At 41.6% G+C, this 15,122-nt stretch overlaps 1 protein-coding gene across 1 annotated transcript in view; it reads right to left on the reverse strand.

Moving 5' to 3' along the window:
• The window catches only part of atp6v1c1a (ATPase H+ transporting V1 subunit C1a), a 91,651-nt gene extending 77,260 nt beyond the window's left edge, over positions 1 to 14,391 (reverse strand). The window contains exons 1-2 of the mRNA XM_072261951.1: positions 14,276 to 14,391; positions 1,375 to 1,541 (exon numbers count right to left, since the gene is read on the reverse strand). Coding sequence (XP_072118052.1) covers positions 1,375 to 1,506 — 132 coding nt within the window. The 5' untranslated portion in view covers positions 1,507 to 1,541; positions 14,276 to 14,391. The remainder of the gene's footprint in view (positions 1 to 1,374; positions 1,542 to 14,275) is intronic.
• Between the last annotated feature and the right edge of the window lie 731 nt (positions 14,392 to 15,122).

Consider the following 15,122-nt stretch of genomic DNA (forward strand, 5'->3'; position numbering starts at 1 on the left):
TGCTAGGGGAGACCCACAAGTGTCGCTATGCTTTCAGCGCCAACTTAGCATGCCTACAACTTACTAACCCTAACTCTGACATCGTTGGTAATTAGGAGGAAACCACAGCATATAGAGGAAACCCACACAGTCACAGGGAGAATATACAAGCTCCTTAGACAGTGGCAGGAATTGAACCCAGATCACTGATTGCTGGTGCTGTAATACATTGCTACAATGGCATCCCTATTATGCAAACTATAGGGAAGGGCAACTTCTCTGTGGATTGCCTCCTTGTCGTGGTGGAGAAGCTTGTGTGGTCCTGTGATCCCGAGAGCAATGCTGTCTGGAGCTATGCTCCTGGTAGGGTCACCCATGGTGGTAAGGTCAAGGGTGAGGTCCCTGACAAAGAACAATCCAACCAAGTCCTCAACAGTGGAATAGGCGGATGAAGTTACTTCAAACTCAATGGCTGTGAAGGTGGATGAATGCTGCAACAAATCCATCGGCTCCAATCGTCATGGTTTCCATGCCACGGAATCAGTTGGTTGATTTGTGAAGTATCGTGTGCTTCTTGGAGTGCAACATCAAGTACACGTTAAACAAATACACGCACAGGCGTTTTCACTCTGTGGGCCACTTCTTCAGAATAAAGACCATCATCCTCGACCTCGAGGGATAGCCACGACGACAAGGGAAGGGCAACATTTATTGACCATCCTCATTTGCTCTTCAGATACTTTCATCGTTACTGTTAGGGATTCGGGAGTTAAAGGATTAATGTGACTGTAACAGGCACTAATTCAACAGTAACAGCATATTGTCCTACATAAACGCGCATCTCCCACATAACATCAGCACCTGTCAAACTTCAGATCATGCCACTCAGGGACATGTGCTAATATTCTTTTGTGTCTGTATGCACTGAATCATGATTGTATGTGCTGTGACAATGTACTGTTTTGCGCACCTTAGCCCCAGGGGAATGATGTTTTGTTTAGCTGTATACACGTGTATGTTTGAATGACAAAAAAAAACTTGAACTTGAAAAATCTCATTTTTCTTTGCTAATAATAAACGTAACAAAGTACAAGTAAAATTTTAGTGCAATGTTTCAACTTTGATTTCTGTTCATTTATATTCACCTTGGATCACACAGTAGCACACAACCAAATTTCTCCTTTAATGTCAATGTGAAAATTCTCACTCAATAGGGTCTATTCAATATTACTTTGTATTGGTTTTATCAGTTTTCTTTCTGGAACTTAAATAATCAGAGAAACATTAACTCAATTCTCTTTCAGAGAAAAAAATATTGGTTTCATTGCTTCAAAAACACATGGATGAAGGAGCAGGATTGAGAACTTATACAATTTTATCTCAGTTGTTACATACCTTCAAATCTGGAATTGAAAACTTGAAGTTGGTAGAGAGATTATTGCTCCTCGTAGTTGCAACATTTAATTTGTCCCATGTCTGTTGACATGTTTTTTCTCCAGGAGCAGATATTAACCAAAATTCTGTCATCCTCAAATAAGTAAATGGTTTGCAAGATTGAGATACTGTAATAAGATGATAAAACTTAATTAGTGCAATAGAAATTCAAGGTTTTACCTTATGCATCAATACCTAGAATTATGTCTCTAGTCACAATTTTAAAATTGCTCATTCACTTAAAAGCAAATTACTTAAGATTCTGGAAATATTATGAAGTGTTGGGAATATTATCACCTTTCTCAGTTTGCACTTTCACTCGTCGTTTAATTTCTCTCATCTTCCACCCTATCACCATTTGTGTTTTTCTCAACTCTCCATCTTTTTCACATCTGAGCATTATTTCTAACCATTCTGCTGAAAGACTTTCAACCTAAACCCCAGACTCTCTCTCCCCTCCTACTTGGTATAATACAGCAGATACTAGCCAGAAGCTGTTTGGCAACAGTCTACTGTCCTAATTAAACAGCATTGCGTCCCAAATAAACAAAGGGAATCCCGTCTGTTAGAGCACTTTTGGAGTTTGGACATACAGCAAATAACTTCAACTCAGGACAAGCCAATGATCGGGTACAAATGCAGACAGTTGAATTGTACCACAGAGGCAAAATTCAAAAGGGCAAAGAATATAGGACTGAAGATGCTGTACTTAAATGCGCATAGCAATTGGAATAAGGTGGATGAACTCATGGTATAATTACAGATTGACTGGTATGACGTTGTGGGCATCACTGAGTCGTGGCTCAAAAGTGTCCATAGTTGGGAGCATAAACTTTGTATCGAAAGGACAGGCAGAAAGGCATAGGCAGTGGTATGGCTCTGCTGGTAAGAGATGAAATTACTTCTTTAGAGAAAGGTGACATAGGGTCAGAGAATGTTGAATCTGTGGGTGGAGTTAAGAAACCGCAAGGGTTAAAAAATACCATTATGGGAATCATATACAGGTCTCAAAACAGTAGCCAAGGTGTGGGGTTGAGATGACAAAGGGAGCTAGAAAAGACGTCAACAGTAATGTCACAATTGTAATGGGGGACTTCAAAATGCAAGGGGATTGGGAAAATCAGGTTGGTGTTGGATTGCAAGAGAGGAATTTGTTGCTGTGAGATGGCCTTTTAGAGCAGCTTGTGCTTAAGCCCACTCGGGGAAAGGCTATCTTAGATTGGGTGTTGTGTAATAACCCAGATTTTATTAGGGAGCTTAATGTAAAGGAACCCTTAGGATACTGTAATCATAATATGATTGAATTCATCCTGCAATTTTGAGGGAGAAGCACAAGACACATGAATCAGTATCACAATGGTATAAAAGGGAATTACAGGTATGAGAGCAGAGCTTGCCCAGGTGGATTGGAGGAGGATACCGGCAGGGATGACAGCAGAGCAGAGACGGCTGAAGTTTCTGGGAATAGTTCACAGTATAGATATGTCCTACAGAAGTAGTTCTCAAATAGCAGGGGTAGGCAACTGTGGCTGACAAGGGAAGCCAAGGACTGCACAAAAGCTGAAGAAAGGGCATACAAGGTAGCAAAAAAAAATTAGTAGGAAGTTGGACGATTGGGAAGCTTTTAAAATCCAACAAAAGGCAACTAAAAAAGCTATAAAAAGGGAAAAGGTGAAAGATGAGGGCAGACTAGCCAATAATATAAAGCAGGATACAGGTGTCCCCCGCTTTCCGAACGTTCGCTTTATGAAACCTCACTGTTACGAAAGACCTACATTAGTACCCTGTTTTCGCTAACAGAAGGTGTTTTCACTGTTACAAAAAAAAAATCAGTGCGCGATAAAAGGCAGCACGCACCCCGAGCAGCCGCTCTCCCCCGGATTCTCACCGGCATTGCTTTAACACGTTCCTGTGAGCAGCTGTTTGCAAGATGAGTTCTGAGGTATTGGAAAAGCCTGAAAGAGCTCGTAAGTGTGTTACACTTAGGGTAAAACTAGACATAATTAACTGTTTTGATTGTGGTGAATGAAGGAAGGACAAAGTGAGTTTGGCTTGTGGAAGCTGACGAAGATGATGTTGAAGAGGTTTTGGCATCCCATGACCAAGAACTGATAGATGAAGAGCTGATGCAATTGGAAGAGGAAAGGATAACAATCAAAACCAAATGCAGTAGCGAATTGAATGTGAAGCAACTGTGTGAGATTTTCCGCTGCAATGATAAAGTACGACTTTAATTTTAAAAGGGTACATAGGTGTAGGGGATATTTGCAAGATGGTTTGAGTCCTTACAAAGAACTGTATGATAGAAAAATGCGCGAGGCTCAGCAGTCAAGCAAGACTTCCACATCAGCCACAGCAGACGACAAACCTCGACCTTCAACATTGAGGTAGGCAGTCATAGGAGAAGACGAGCTGCCTGCTCTAATGGAAACAGATGATGAGATGACACCCCAGTGTCCCACCACCCCAACCCCCGGGCCATGGATGGATACCGATTCGCGGAGAATGCAGCGGTAGCCGGGAGGCACACAGCAATCTTTATGAAAAAAGCCGAAATAAACATGCTAATTAATTAGGTGCCGCCCTACACGTAAATGTTGGCCCAGATCAGAGGCGATGCAATCGGCATGTTTATTTTGGCTTTTTTCTTAAAGATCTGCTGTGTGCCTCCCGGCTACCACTGAACCCCTGCATGCTTCGCGGCAATGTATCGGTCGGCGGCCTGGAGGGTGGGGGCCACTGCACCACCCCAACCTGCGACGACTCAGTCTAACACACCATCATCAGTATGCTCGGCAAGCTGTCTTCCTGATTCCCGTAAGTGATACTACACTGGACATACATTATTTCTACTTTATATCGGCTGTGTATTTTTACGTGTTATTTGGTATGATTTGGCAGCTTCATAGCTTAAAAGTTTACTGAAGAGCACTCACGCCGTGTTTTTGCCAACAGCGCTTGCGTGAGATTTTCTGCTGAGCGCGCTTGCATGAGATTTTCGCTTCGGCGAACAGTGCCAGCAATGATTGTGGAAAAGTATTTCTACTTTATATAGGCCGTGTATTTATCATATTATTCCTGCTTTTACTATATGTTACTGTTATTTTAGGTTTTATGTGTTATTTGGCATGATTTGGTAGGTTATTTTTGTGTCTGCGAACGCTCACAAAATTTTCCCATATAAATAACTGGTAATTGCTTCTTCACTTTACGACATTTTGGCTTACGAACTGTTTCATCGGGACGCTCTACGCCCTCGTCATCTGTTTCCATCGGGGCAGGCAGGTCATCTTCTTCTATGTCTGCCTGCCTCGATGTCGAAGGTTGAGGTTTGTCGTCTGCTGTGGCTGATGTGGAAGGCTTGAAAAACGACAGTGTGCTTGACTGCTTAGCCTCACGCATTTTTCTATCATACAGTTCTTTGTAAGCACTCAAAACATCCTGCAAATATGCCCTAAACCTACATACCCTTTCAAAATTAAAGTCGTACTTTTCTGCAATCATTGTTGTCAATTGCAGCGAAAATCTCAAGCAGTTGCTTCACGTTCAGTTCCTAGACGACTTCACTTTCAGTCTGTTCGCTACTGCATTCGGTTTCGATTGTTATCTTTTCCTCTTCCAATTGCATCAGTTCTTCATCTATCAGTTCTTGGTTATGGGATGCCAAAACCTCTTCAACATAATCTTCGTAAACTTCCACAAGCCAAACTCACTTTGTCTTTACTTCATTCACCACGATCAAAACGGTTAATTATGTCTAGTTTTACACTAAGTGTTACACACTTACGAGCTCTTTCAGGCTTTTCCAATACCTCAGAACTCATCTTGCTAACAACTGCTCACAGACACGTGCTTAAGCAATGCCGGCTAGAATGCAGTTCCGGGGGAGGAGCTTGGCTGCTCGGGATGCGTGCTGCCTTTTATAGTGCGTTGCTTTTCTCGCGCGCTGCCTTTTCTCTCAACAGTGAAAACACCTTCTGTTAGTGAAAACAGGTAACTAATGTAGGTCTTTCGCAACAGCGAGGTTTCGTAAAGCAAACGTTCAAAAAGCGGGGGACACCTGTACCCTCAATAACTTTCCCACTACTGATGTTAGGCTCACTGGCCTATAATTTCCTGGTTTATTTTTAGAGCCTTTCTTAAACAGAGGAACAACATTAACTATCCTCCAATCCTCCAGTACCTCACCTGTCACTAAGGGTGATTTAAATATCTCTGCTAGGACCCCTGTAATTTCTGTACTTGCCTCCCACAGGGTTTAAGAGAACACCTTGCCAGTGTCTGGGGATTTATCCACCCTAATTTGCCACAAGACAACAAACACCTCCTTCTCTGTAATCTGCGTAGGGACACACAACTGCTTTGCCTCACCTCTGTAGACTCTGTGTCCATCTTCTGAGATGATATAGTTGCAAAGAAATTTGTTTAAGATCTCCCCCATCTTTTTTGGCTCCATGCATAGATTACCAAAGGATCAGATTTGTACCTTGTAATCCTTTTGCTCTTAACGTATCTGTAGAAATCCTTGGGATTCTCCTTTACCTTGTCCGCTAGGGCCACCTCATGTCTTCTTTTAGCCCTCCTGACTTCGTTCTCTTGCATTTCTTGTACATGAGTACCTCATTTGTTCCTACTTGCCTATACCTGCTAGGCACCTCTTTCTTTCTTTTAACGAGGGCCCCAATATCTCTTGAAAACCATGGTTCCCTAAACCTGGTATCCTTGCTTTTCATTCTGACAGGAACATACAAGCTTTGTACTCAAAATTTCACTTTTGAAGGACTCCCACTTCTCTAGTATACCTTTGCCAGAAAACACCCTGTCCCAATTCACACTTGCCAGATCCTTTCTGATGCCATCAAAATCAGACTTTCTCCAATTTAGAATTTCAACCTGCCGATCAGACCCATCTTTTTCCCTATTTACTTTGAAACTAATGGCATCATGATCTGCAGATGCAAAGTGTTCCCCTACACAAACTTCTGTCACTTACCCTGTCTCATTCCCCAAAAGATCACGTATCGCACCCTCTTTGGGAGTTACATGCACTGATTTACGAAACTTTACTGAACACATTAGACAAACTATCCTTTTAGTGAGGGAGACCTAGTCTATATGTGGATAGTTAAAATTACCTGCTATAACAACCTACGTTTCTTGCAACAGTTCATGACCTCTCCACAAATTTGTTCCTCTACATACCGCGGACTGTTGGGTAGTCTGTAATATGGCCCCATTAATATGGTCATACCTTTCTTATTTCTCAGCTCCACTCAAAGCTTCACTATCCGAGTTCTCCAGTCTGTCCTGACTGAGCCCTGCCTTGACATTTTCCCTGACCAGTAATGCCACCCCTTCCCTTTAATCACTCCTACTGTTGCGTCTAAAACAGTGGGGCCACGGAATAATGAGCTGCCAGTCCTGCCTCTCCTGCAACCACTGATGACTACAATATCATACTTCCATGTGTTGATCCATGCCCCAAGCTTATCTGCCTTCCCTACAATACTTCTTGCATTGAAATATACGCAGCTCCGGACATAAGTTGCACCATGCTCAACTTTTTGAATCCTGACTGTCTGAGGTATTGACAACATCTTTTGCCACAACCTCTCCAGCATCTGTTGTGGCACTCTGGTTCCCTTTAACCACTGCCACCCCCCCCCCCACCCCCGTGCAACATTAGCAATCCTTCCTTCTAGGATATTAGTACCCCTCCAGTTCAGGGGTATGTATATGTGTGCATGTACAGCACTTAGAGGCAGCACCATTCCCCGGTGAGATAGGGACACACCTGTCATCTGTCCTAGCATGCAAAGTCAGCTCCAGTGACAGGGCAGATGAGATCTACAGTGAGATCCAACAGCCAGGAAGGCAGTACTGCACATCTCTATGAAGAGCAAAAAGCATGGAGGGGCACAGAAAATGACATGGTCATCCACTGCAAGCAGGGAAGACCCCAGTTTGTGACACTTGTTCGTACCACTGGACCCAGACTGCTAAGGTCTAGAGAGTGGAACTGCCTCAGTACAATGGCTTTTCCAATTTAAAAACTCTCCCGTACAGGCTTCCTGTCATCATCGGATACGATGGACAACCATTGCGTGTATGTACGTGTATATATAACACATCATATAAAAGTAGCTACGCATTTATCTATAAAAGTACATATATCTGTATATGCATACATTTGTAACCCATTGTATTTTATGTATTTGTACTGCTGCCACAAAACAACTTTCACAACATGTCAGTGATAATAAACCTGATTCTGAATTGTTCCACAATGAGAGGTCTTTGTTTTTTTTTTTTGAATAGTGGCACAATCTATTTCATATCCATGTTACTTATCAATTTGGAGATGCAACTTAGAATCTTCACTACAATTAACCAATCTGGCCTTTTGAGATTTATCTTTAGAATTATCATCTGTTCAAAGTTACAGATCTAATAAATTACCTTAGGTTATTTTAAAAGTTACAACCAATAATTACAGGGAGAACGAAGTATTAGGCATCAAACATTTTCATCTATGAATTTAACATCATCCCTGATTGCTCAGCTGGCAAAGGAAGATCTGGAGTTCAATGTGACTAACCTAGCAGCTAGACTGACAAAGTCTAACAATTGACTTTGATATGCAGACAAAAATGGGGAAAAAGTCTGGAGGGACTCCAAGGAAGAATACAAGTGTAGACGTTGGGTAAAGATTCTGTTGTGGCCAAGTGATTACTATAAAAGTTCACCAACAGACAGTCATCAGTCATGACCTGGAGATTACAGCATGGCAAAACTTGCAGCTCTGTTAGAATCAGTTCCTTTAAATGCTTTGAAAATACCAGGGTAAAAGAAAATCCAAACATTTAGAAAATAAAATCCTAATTTTAATTGTCTCTCAAGCAACAGATGATAAAAATCAGTTCTAGTGACACTCTTTGCTCATTCTACCCAAGAAGGAAAAGATTCTTAAAATTCTGTACCAACTCCAGAATACTTGGAAAAACTAATTTCAAACATCCTGAGAAATATTAACAAATCATATTACACAATGAAATCTCTGAATTTTCACTTCTTCAAATACACACAAGGCTGACAGCAACTTCCCCACCTACCATAGCTTTCTATTTCTGTTTTCATTTTTCCCCTCATGTTACTCAAACCTCCTAGGCTAACCCATTTAAGAAAACGTGTACAATTTTGAAACTCTGATATTTGTATGCACTAATCATTTTCTAAACTGTATCAAGTTAATTAAAATATAGTATGACAAAATAAAAACAATCCCCTTTTTAAAATCTTGTTAGGAGTCTGTGCAAGCCTAACTGCATGACCAGTGAATTCGAATGTTAATTTTGAACTCAAAGAATCCAGAGCAGATAAGATTTCTATTTATTTTTACTGCAAAAGACAAATTTACAAAAATAATTTGAACTAATTCTTTTCCTTGAACATCTTGGATATCCAAAACAAATATTTAATCCATGCAGGTCCACATTAAAACTCCCAGCTTAATTCCATTCAAAGTTGAAAGACACATTTACTGCTTTTAAACTTGCCCTTTAAAAAGGATACAATAAAGGAAAATATGATTATTTTTTGTTTTACAAAATACAGTGGCATGCAAAAGTTTGGGCACCCCGATCAAAATTTCTGTTACTGTGAATAGCTAGGCGAGTAAAAGATGACCTGATTTCCAAAAAGCATAAAGTTAAAGATGACACATTTCTTTTAATATTTTAAGGTTACTTTTTTTATTTCCATCTTTTACAGTTTCAAAATAACAAAAAAGGAAAAGGGCCCAAAGCAAAAGTTTGGGCACCCTGCATGGTCACTAGTTAGTAACACCCGCTTTGGCAAGTATCACAGCTTGTAAACGCGTTCTGTAGCCAGCTAAGAGTCTTTAAATTCTTGTTTGGGGGATTTTCGCCCATTCTTCCTTTCAAAAGGCTTCTAGTTCTGTGAGATTCTTGGGACGTCTTGCATGCACTGCTCTTTTGAGGTCCATCCACAGATTTTCAATGATGTTTAGGTCGGGGGACTGTGAGGGCCATGGCAAAACCTTCCGCTTGCACCACTTGTGGTAGCCCATTGTGGATTTTGAGGTGTGTTTAGGATCATTATCCTGTTGTAGAAGCCATCCTCTTTTCGTCTTCAGCTTTTTTTTAAAAACTACTTACAGTGTGATGTTTGCTTCCAGAATTTGCTGGTATTTAATTGAATTCATTCTTCCCTCTACCAGTGAAATGTTCCCCGTGCCACTGGCTGCAACACAAGCCCAAAGCATGATCGATCCACCCCTGTGCTTAACAGTTGGAGAGGTATTCTTTTCAGGAAATTCCACACCCTTTTTTCTCCAAACATACCTTTGCTCATTGTGGCCAAAAAGTTCTATTTTAACTTCTTCAGTCCACAGGACTTGATTCCAAAATGCATCAGGCTTGTTTAGGTGTTCCTTTGCAAACTTCTGACACTGAATTTTGTGGTGAGGATGCAGGAAAGGTTTTCTTCTGATGATTCTTCCATGAAGGTCATATTTGTGCAGGTGTCGCTGCACAGTAGACAGTGCACCACCACTCCAGAGGCTGCTAAGTCTTCCTGAAGGTCTTTTGCAGTCAAACGGAGGTTTTGATTTACCTTTCTAGCAGTCCTACCAGCAGTTCTCTCAGAAAGTTTTCTTGGTCTTCCAGACCTCAACCTGACCGTTCCTGTTTACTGCCATTTCTTAATTACATTATGAACAGAGGAAACTGCTATCTGAAAATGCTTTGCTATCTTCTTATAACCTTCTCCTGTTTTGTGGGCATTATTTATTTTAATTTTCAGAGTGCCAGACAGCTGCTTAGAGGAGCCTAAGGCTGCTGATTGTTGGGACAAGGTTTGAGGAGTCAGGGTATTTATAAAGCTTTGGAATTTGTATCACCTGGCCTTTCCTAATGATGACTGTGAACAAGCCATAGCCCTAACAAGCTAATTAAGGTCTGAGACCTTGGTAAAAGTTACCTGAGAGCTCAAATCTCTTGGGGTGCCCAAACTTTTGCATGGTGCTCCTTTCCTTTTCCCCCCCCACTCTAAAATTGCACAAAACAAAAATAATACTAATCTTGCTTAAAATGTTGAAAAGAGTGTTTTATCTTTAACTTTATGACTTTTGGAGATCAGTTCATCTTCTACTCACTTAACTATTCACAGTAACAGAAATTTTGACCGGGGTGCCCAAGCTTCTGCATGCCACTGTACAATGATGTGAAAGTAACAAGCAAGGGAATTTCAAATACCACATAGTAACAATGCTATATTTTGTTCATAGGCAAAGGAAATGCTTCAAAGATTACATCAAAGGCAATAAATTCAACATTCCATCTAAAAACTAGGAAGGCATTACACTCAATAGGTACACCTGGAGGAAATCTGTTCAGGAGGGAGATGCTCTACATGAGAACAACCTCTGCTGTACCAGAGAACAAGTGACAGCTGTGAAAGGAGAGACTGAACAACCAAAGGATCCAACCACTAACCATGGCCACCATTTACTCTTGCCAATACTGCACCACAACGTGTGGATCCCAGGTCAGCATCTAGAACCACCCGGGTACCCACCAATTGACAAGGAGAACATTATACTTAACTTGAGTGATTACATTACTGATATTGTGCTTACAATCCACTAGCAAAAATCTGAACAACTGATTTTTTTTTTTTTTGAACAGACACTGTCAAAGCAAAGCTGAAATGTAACCTTAAAAAAATTGGGCCAAAGGTTCAGTTGAAGTACCTACAATGAAAAACAAGTTCCCTTGATTGATTGTGCCAGAATCAATTGGCATGATTGTAAACATAACTTTGCTGGATCAAATAACGACAGCACAAAAAGATTGTTACTTGTCTTTTCACCTGTTTATTTCTTCAAGTTCAGCCGGCGAGTGACCTTGGACCCGACGTCAGGGAGAGACCCTTTCTCATCTCCTCAGCGGTTCCACAAGTTCACTGCCCGATGTCAGAATTGTCAGAAGTTATAAGGCCACCGATATAAAAGAACAATCAGTTTGATAACTATTCCAGCCAAGTCAATGGACTATTGATACAAAGTACAATCAATTTGTTACACACTCCAGCCACCTAATTAAAGAAAGGAATGTCCTACCTGGTTTGCTGGAGCCACAACTTAATGACAAAGGTAAGAACATCCGTCAAATCTATGCTTTCATTAGGAAAGGAATTTTCTGTCCAATTTCCATTAGGCACTGCCTTTCGTCAAAATCAAAAGGTGTGATAAGCCCAGAGACATCTGATGTAGATCTGGGTGAACTTTAACCCTTATCTTCTCCAAAGGAAGCAGCTGAGAGACATTATTCAAACACACTGCAGTCACATAGTCAGTACTGAATCCATTGTTTTACAGGAATCTTGAGAATCCCCTTTTCCTTAAACTTTATCATCATAATACTGCAACCTTCTCCACTACACAGAGAGATATAGTACAAATACATGAATGTGCTTTTACAAGATCAGAAGACAAATTTAATTGTGATAAACATGAAAAAGTATGCAGATGCTGGAATCTCACTCTCTCACTCTCAGAGAAACTCAACAGGTCAAGCAGCATCTAGGGAAATGAATAAACAGTTGATGCTTCAAGCCAGGACACTTCTACATCACCCTACTTGTGACGTCAAGCAGCAAGATATAGGGTTTAAAGCCTCTACAAAAATTGGCAGTTACAATGAACATATGGGTTTGGGAATAAGAAAGTAAATAAATGACTCCAACACGGAAATGGTCACAAATCCCAATCTCAACACATCAAGTCCAGTTCCCCAAATCAACAGCGTAGTCATCAGAGTAGTATCTGAAAGCTAGGTCAGTTGTCCCGGTTCTAGTGCTAATTATTTCATGGCTGAATAAGTTGTTATCTTAAAAAAAAACACTATTTTGTGCTATGACCAAACCTTGGATTGTCAAGCTCAAAGTTCAATAACCTACATCAAGTGTTACTTTTGCATGTGTTTTGGGCCCAACATATTGGTGCAATCATGAAGGCAGCACACCAGTGCCTCTACTTCTAGTTTTAGGACAGTTGGTAGGTCACCAAACACCCAAGCAAATTCCGACAAATATATGATGGACAGCATCCTAATTGGTTGCATCAAAATCTGATGCAAAGGCTCCAATGCAAAGGATCACAAGAGGTTGCAGTGGGATGTAGACTCAGCCAGCTCTGTCAAGGACACAACCATCCCCACCACCGAGGACAGCTTTACAAGGCAGCATCCAACACGAAGGACTCTCACCATCCAGACCTTCCCTCTTCCCGTTTATACCATCAGCGAGGTACAGAAGCCTGAAGACCAACACTCAACAATTCAGAAACAGTTCCTTCCCCTCCACTATCAGATTTCTGAACAGTACAAGAGCAAAACAGATCAACTTGTTGAACATGTTGCAATACTTAACGTCAGGAAGACCAAAGAATTGATTATAGATGTCAGGAAGGAGATGTTGGCAGAACACACACAAATAGTCATTCTGAGGGGCCAGCAGTGGAAAGGGTAAACATTTTCAACCTCCTAGGTATCTACGTCTCAGAGGATCTATCGTGGGTCCACCATATTAATGCAATCACAGAGGCACACCAGTGCTATACTTCATGAGGACTTTCAGGAGATTTGGTACAGCATGTCACCAAAGAGTCCAGCAAATATCTATAGATGTCCCATGGACAGCCTTCAGACTAGCTGCATCACAGTCTGGCAATACACAGAATCTTGAGCAGCTTTAGAGGATTGTAGACTAGGCCAGCTCCATCATGCACACAAGCCTCCCCAGAGGACACCTTCCAAAAGTGGTGCCTCAAAAAGGCAGCATCCATCATGTAAGACCCACACCATCTGGGACATGCCTTCTTCTCATCAGTATCATCAGGGAGGTGGCACAGGAGCCTGAAGACCAACATTCAGTTTTAGGAATAGTTTCTTTCCCTGTTAGCAGATTTCTGAATGAGCTATGAACTCCTGAACACCAATTTGATCTTCCTGTTTTGCACAATTTTAATGCAACTTACAATCATTTAATGTGCTTGTATTTTAACGGCAAAACATTTCATTTTATGTCAGCAACAATAAACCAAATTCTGATTCCCTTCATGAAAAAAATTCCTGATGCATACAATATGCCAAACAAAACACTTGCAGTCAGTATAACTAGCACCATTAAAAATCACATATGTTTGGTAGATTTCTAAAAGTAGAACAGGAATATAGTCCACCTGATTTCTCAAAACATATTGAATAACACTTCTTGAAAAACTCCAATCTAACAAGAATTGACAAAAATCACCCAAAAGGGATATTACTGCATGACAAGCCTAGTGTACAGTGCACACGTTTTACAAACACCAACTTAGAGCGTCCCACCAACCTAAAAAGACAAATGTATCTTAAATACTCAAGCACTCGTGACAAGCAGCTCCATTTCTCCCCCAAGTAAGGAAAGAGGATTTATTGGGCGATTGCTTAATGGATTATTGCACTTCCCTAAACCTTAGTGTTTGTTTTTCGGGGGGAGGAAGCTGAACAAACTGTCACCGACCTTTACAGAGGAAAAATTAACACAGCACCACCCTCCTGAAGATTTCAAAGCCAATGAAGAAGAAAGCCTCAGTCGCCAAACTATGCCGTCTAATTGGCAGCAAAATGTGGGGAAGACTATGAGAGAAAGGGAGGCAAGGGTTCATCTCTCTCCTTCGGGCCTTACTCCTACATCATTCACCCCGGCACTTAAATGACAACCAACGCAAATACCACCACACAAGACAACCGACGCCGCCCAAACGTTCGGCGGCCTGGGAGAGGAGCCGAGGCTTTACCGAAGCAGCTCGATGGAAGAGGGGGTCTTCTGCGATGCCGTGGCTGCCCCGCTCTCGCCTTCACATCGCCCGCTGCTCTCGAGCAGCGCTACTCCAAGTCAGTCAGCTGAGCTTGCGACGCCTGCGCACACGCCGCCGCCGCTTCCGCTCTCGCGTGCGGCTACGCGCCGGCGCTCGCGCTCGCCCCTCGCGGCGCGACTGTCCTGGTGTGACCGTGTTTTGTGCGGCGCATTCCCGGGAGAAGTTAGGTCATGCGCGAGAGCCGGTGCAAAATGTTTTGTGGCATTCTGAGAGGCTGCGTGAGCTTTAGACCACAAGTAGGCTATTCGGCCCATTGAGTCTGCTCCGCTATTCCATCATGGTTGATTTATTATTCCTCTCAACCCCATTTTTCTGACTTCTCCCAGTAACCTTTGACGCCCTGACTAATGAAGAGCCGATCAGCCTGGGCTTTAAATATACCCATTGACTTGGCCTCCACAACTGCCTATGGCAATTAATTCCATACTCACCACCCTCCGGCTTAATTCCTCTTCATCTCTGTTCTAAAGGGGCATCCTTGCTTTGTGAGGATGTGCCCAATGGTCCTTCAAAATATTCTCCCACTATAGGAAGCATCCTCTCCACCTACACTCTATCCAAGCCTTTCATTTCATTTTTAAATCTTTATTATTGAAGATCAACAAAAAATCAAACAAAAAAACAAAAAAATCAAGTCAACATATCAATATGTACAATGAGGAATTAAATTACCAAATAACTGATTTACAAAGCTGAACAATATATCAATAATAAGAAGAAAAAATCAAGTGTTAAGGCTATTTTTTGGGGGAAAAAAACCCCTACT

The sequence above is a fragment of the Mobula birostris genome, chromosome 1 (genome assembly GCF_030028105.1).
Source record: "Mobula birostris isolate sMobBir1 chromosome 1, sMobBir1.hap1, whole genome shotgun sequence".
Taxonomy (NCBI): domain Eukaryota; kingdom Metazoa; phylum Chordata; class Chondrichthyes; order Myliobatiformes; family Myliobatidae; genus Mobula; species Mobula birostris.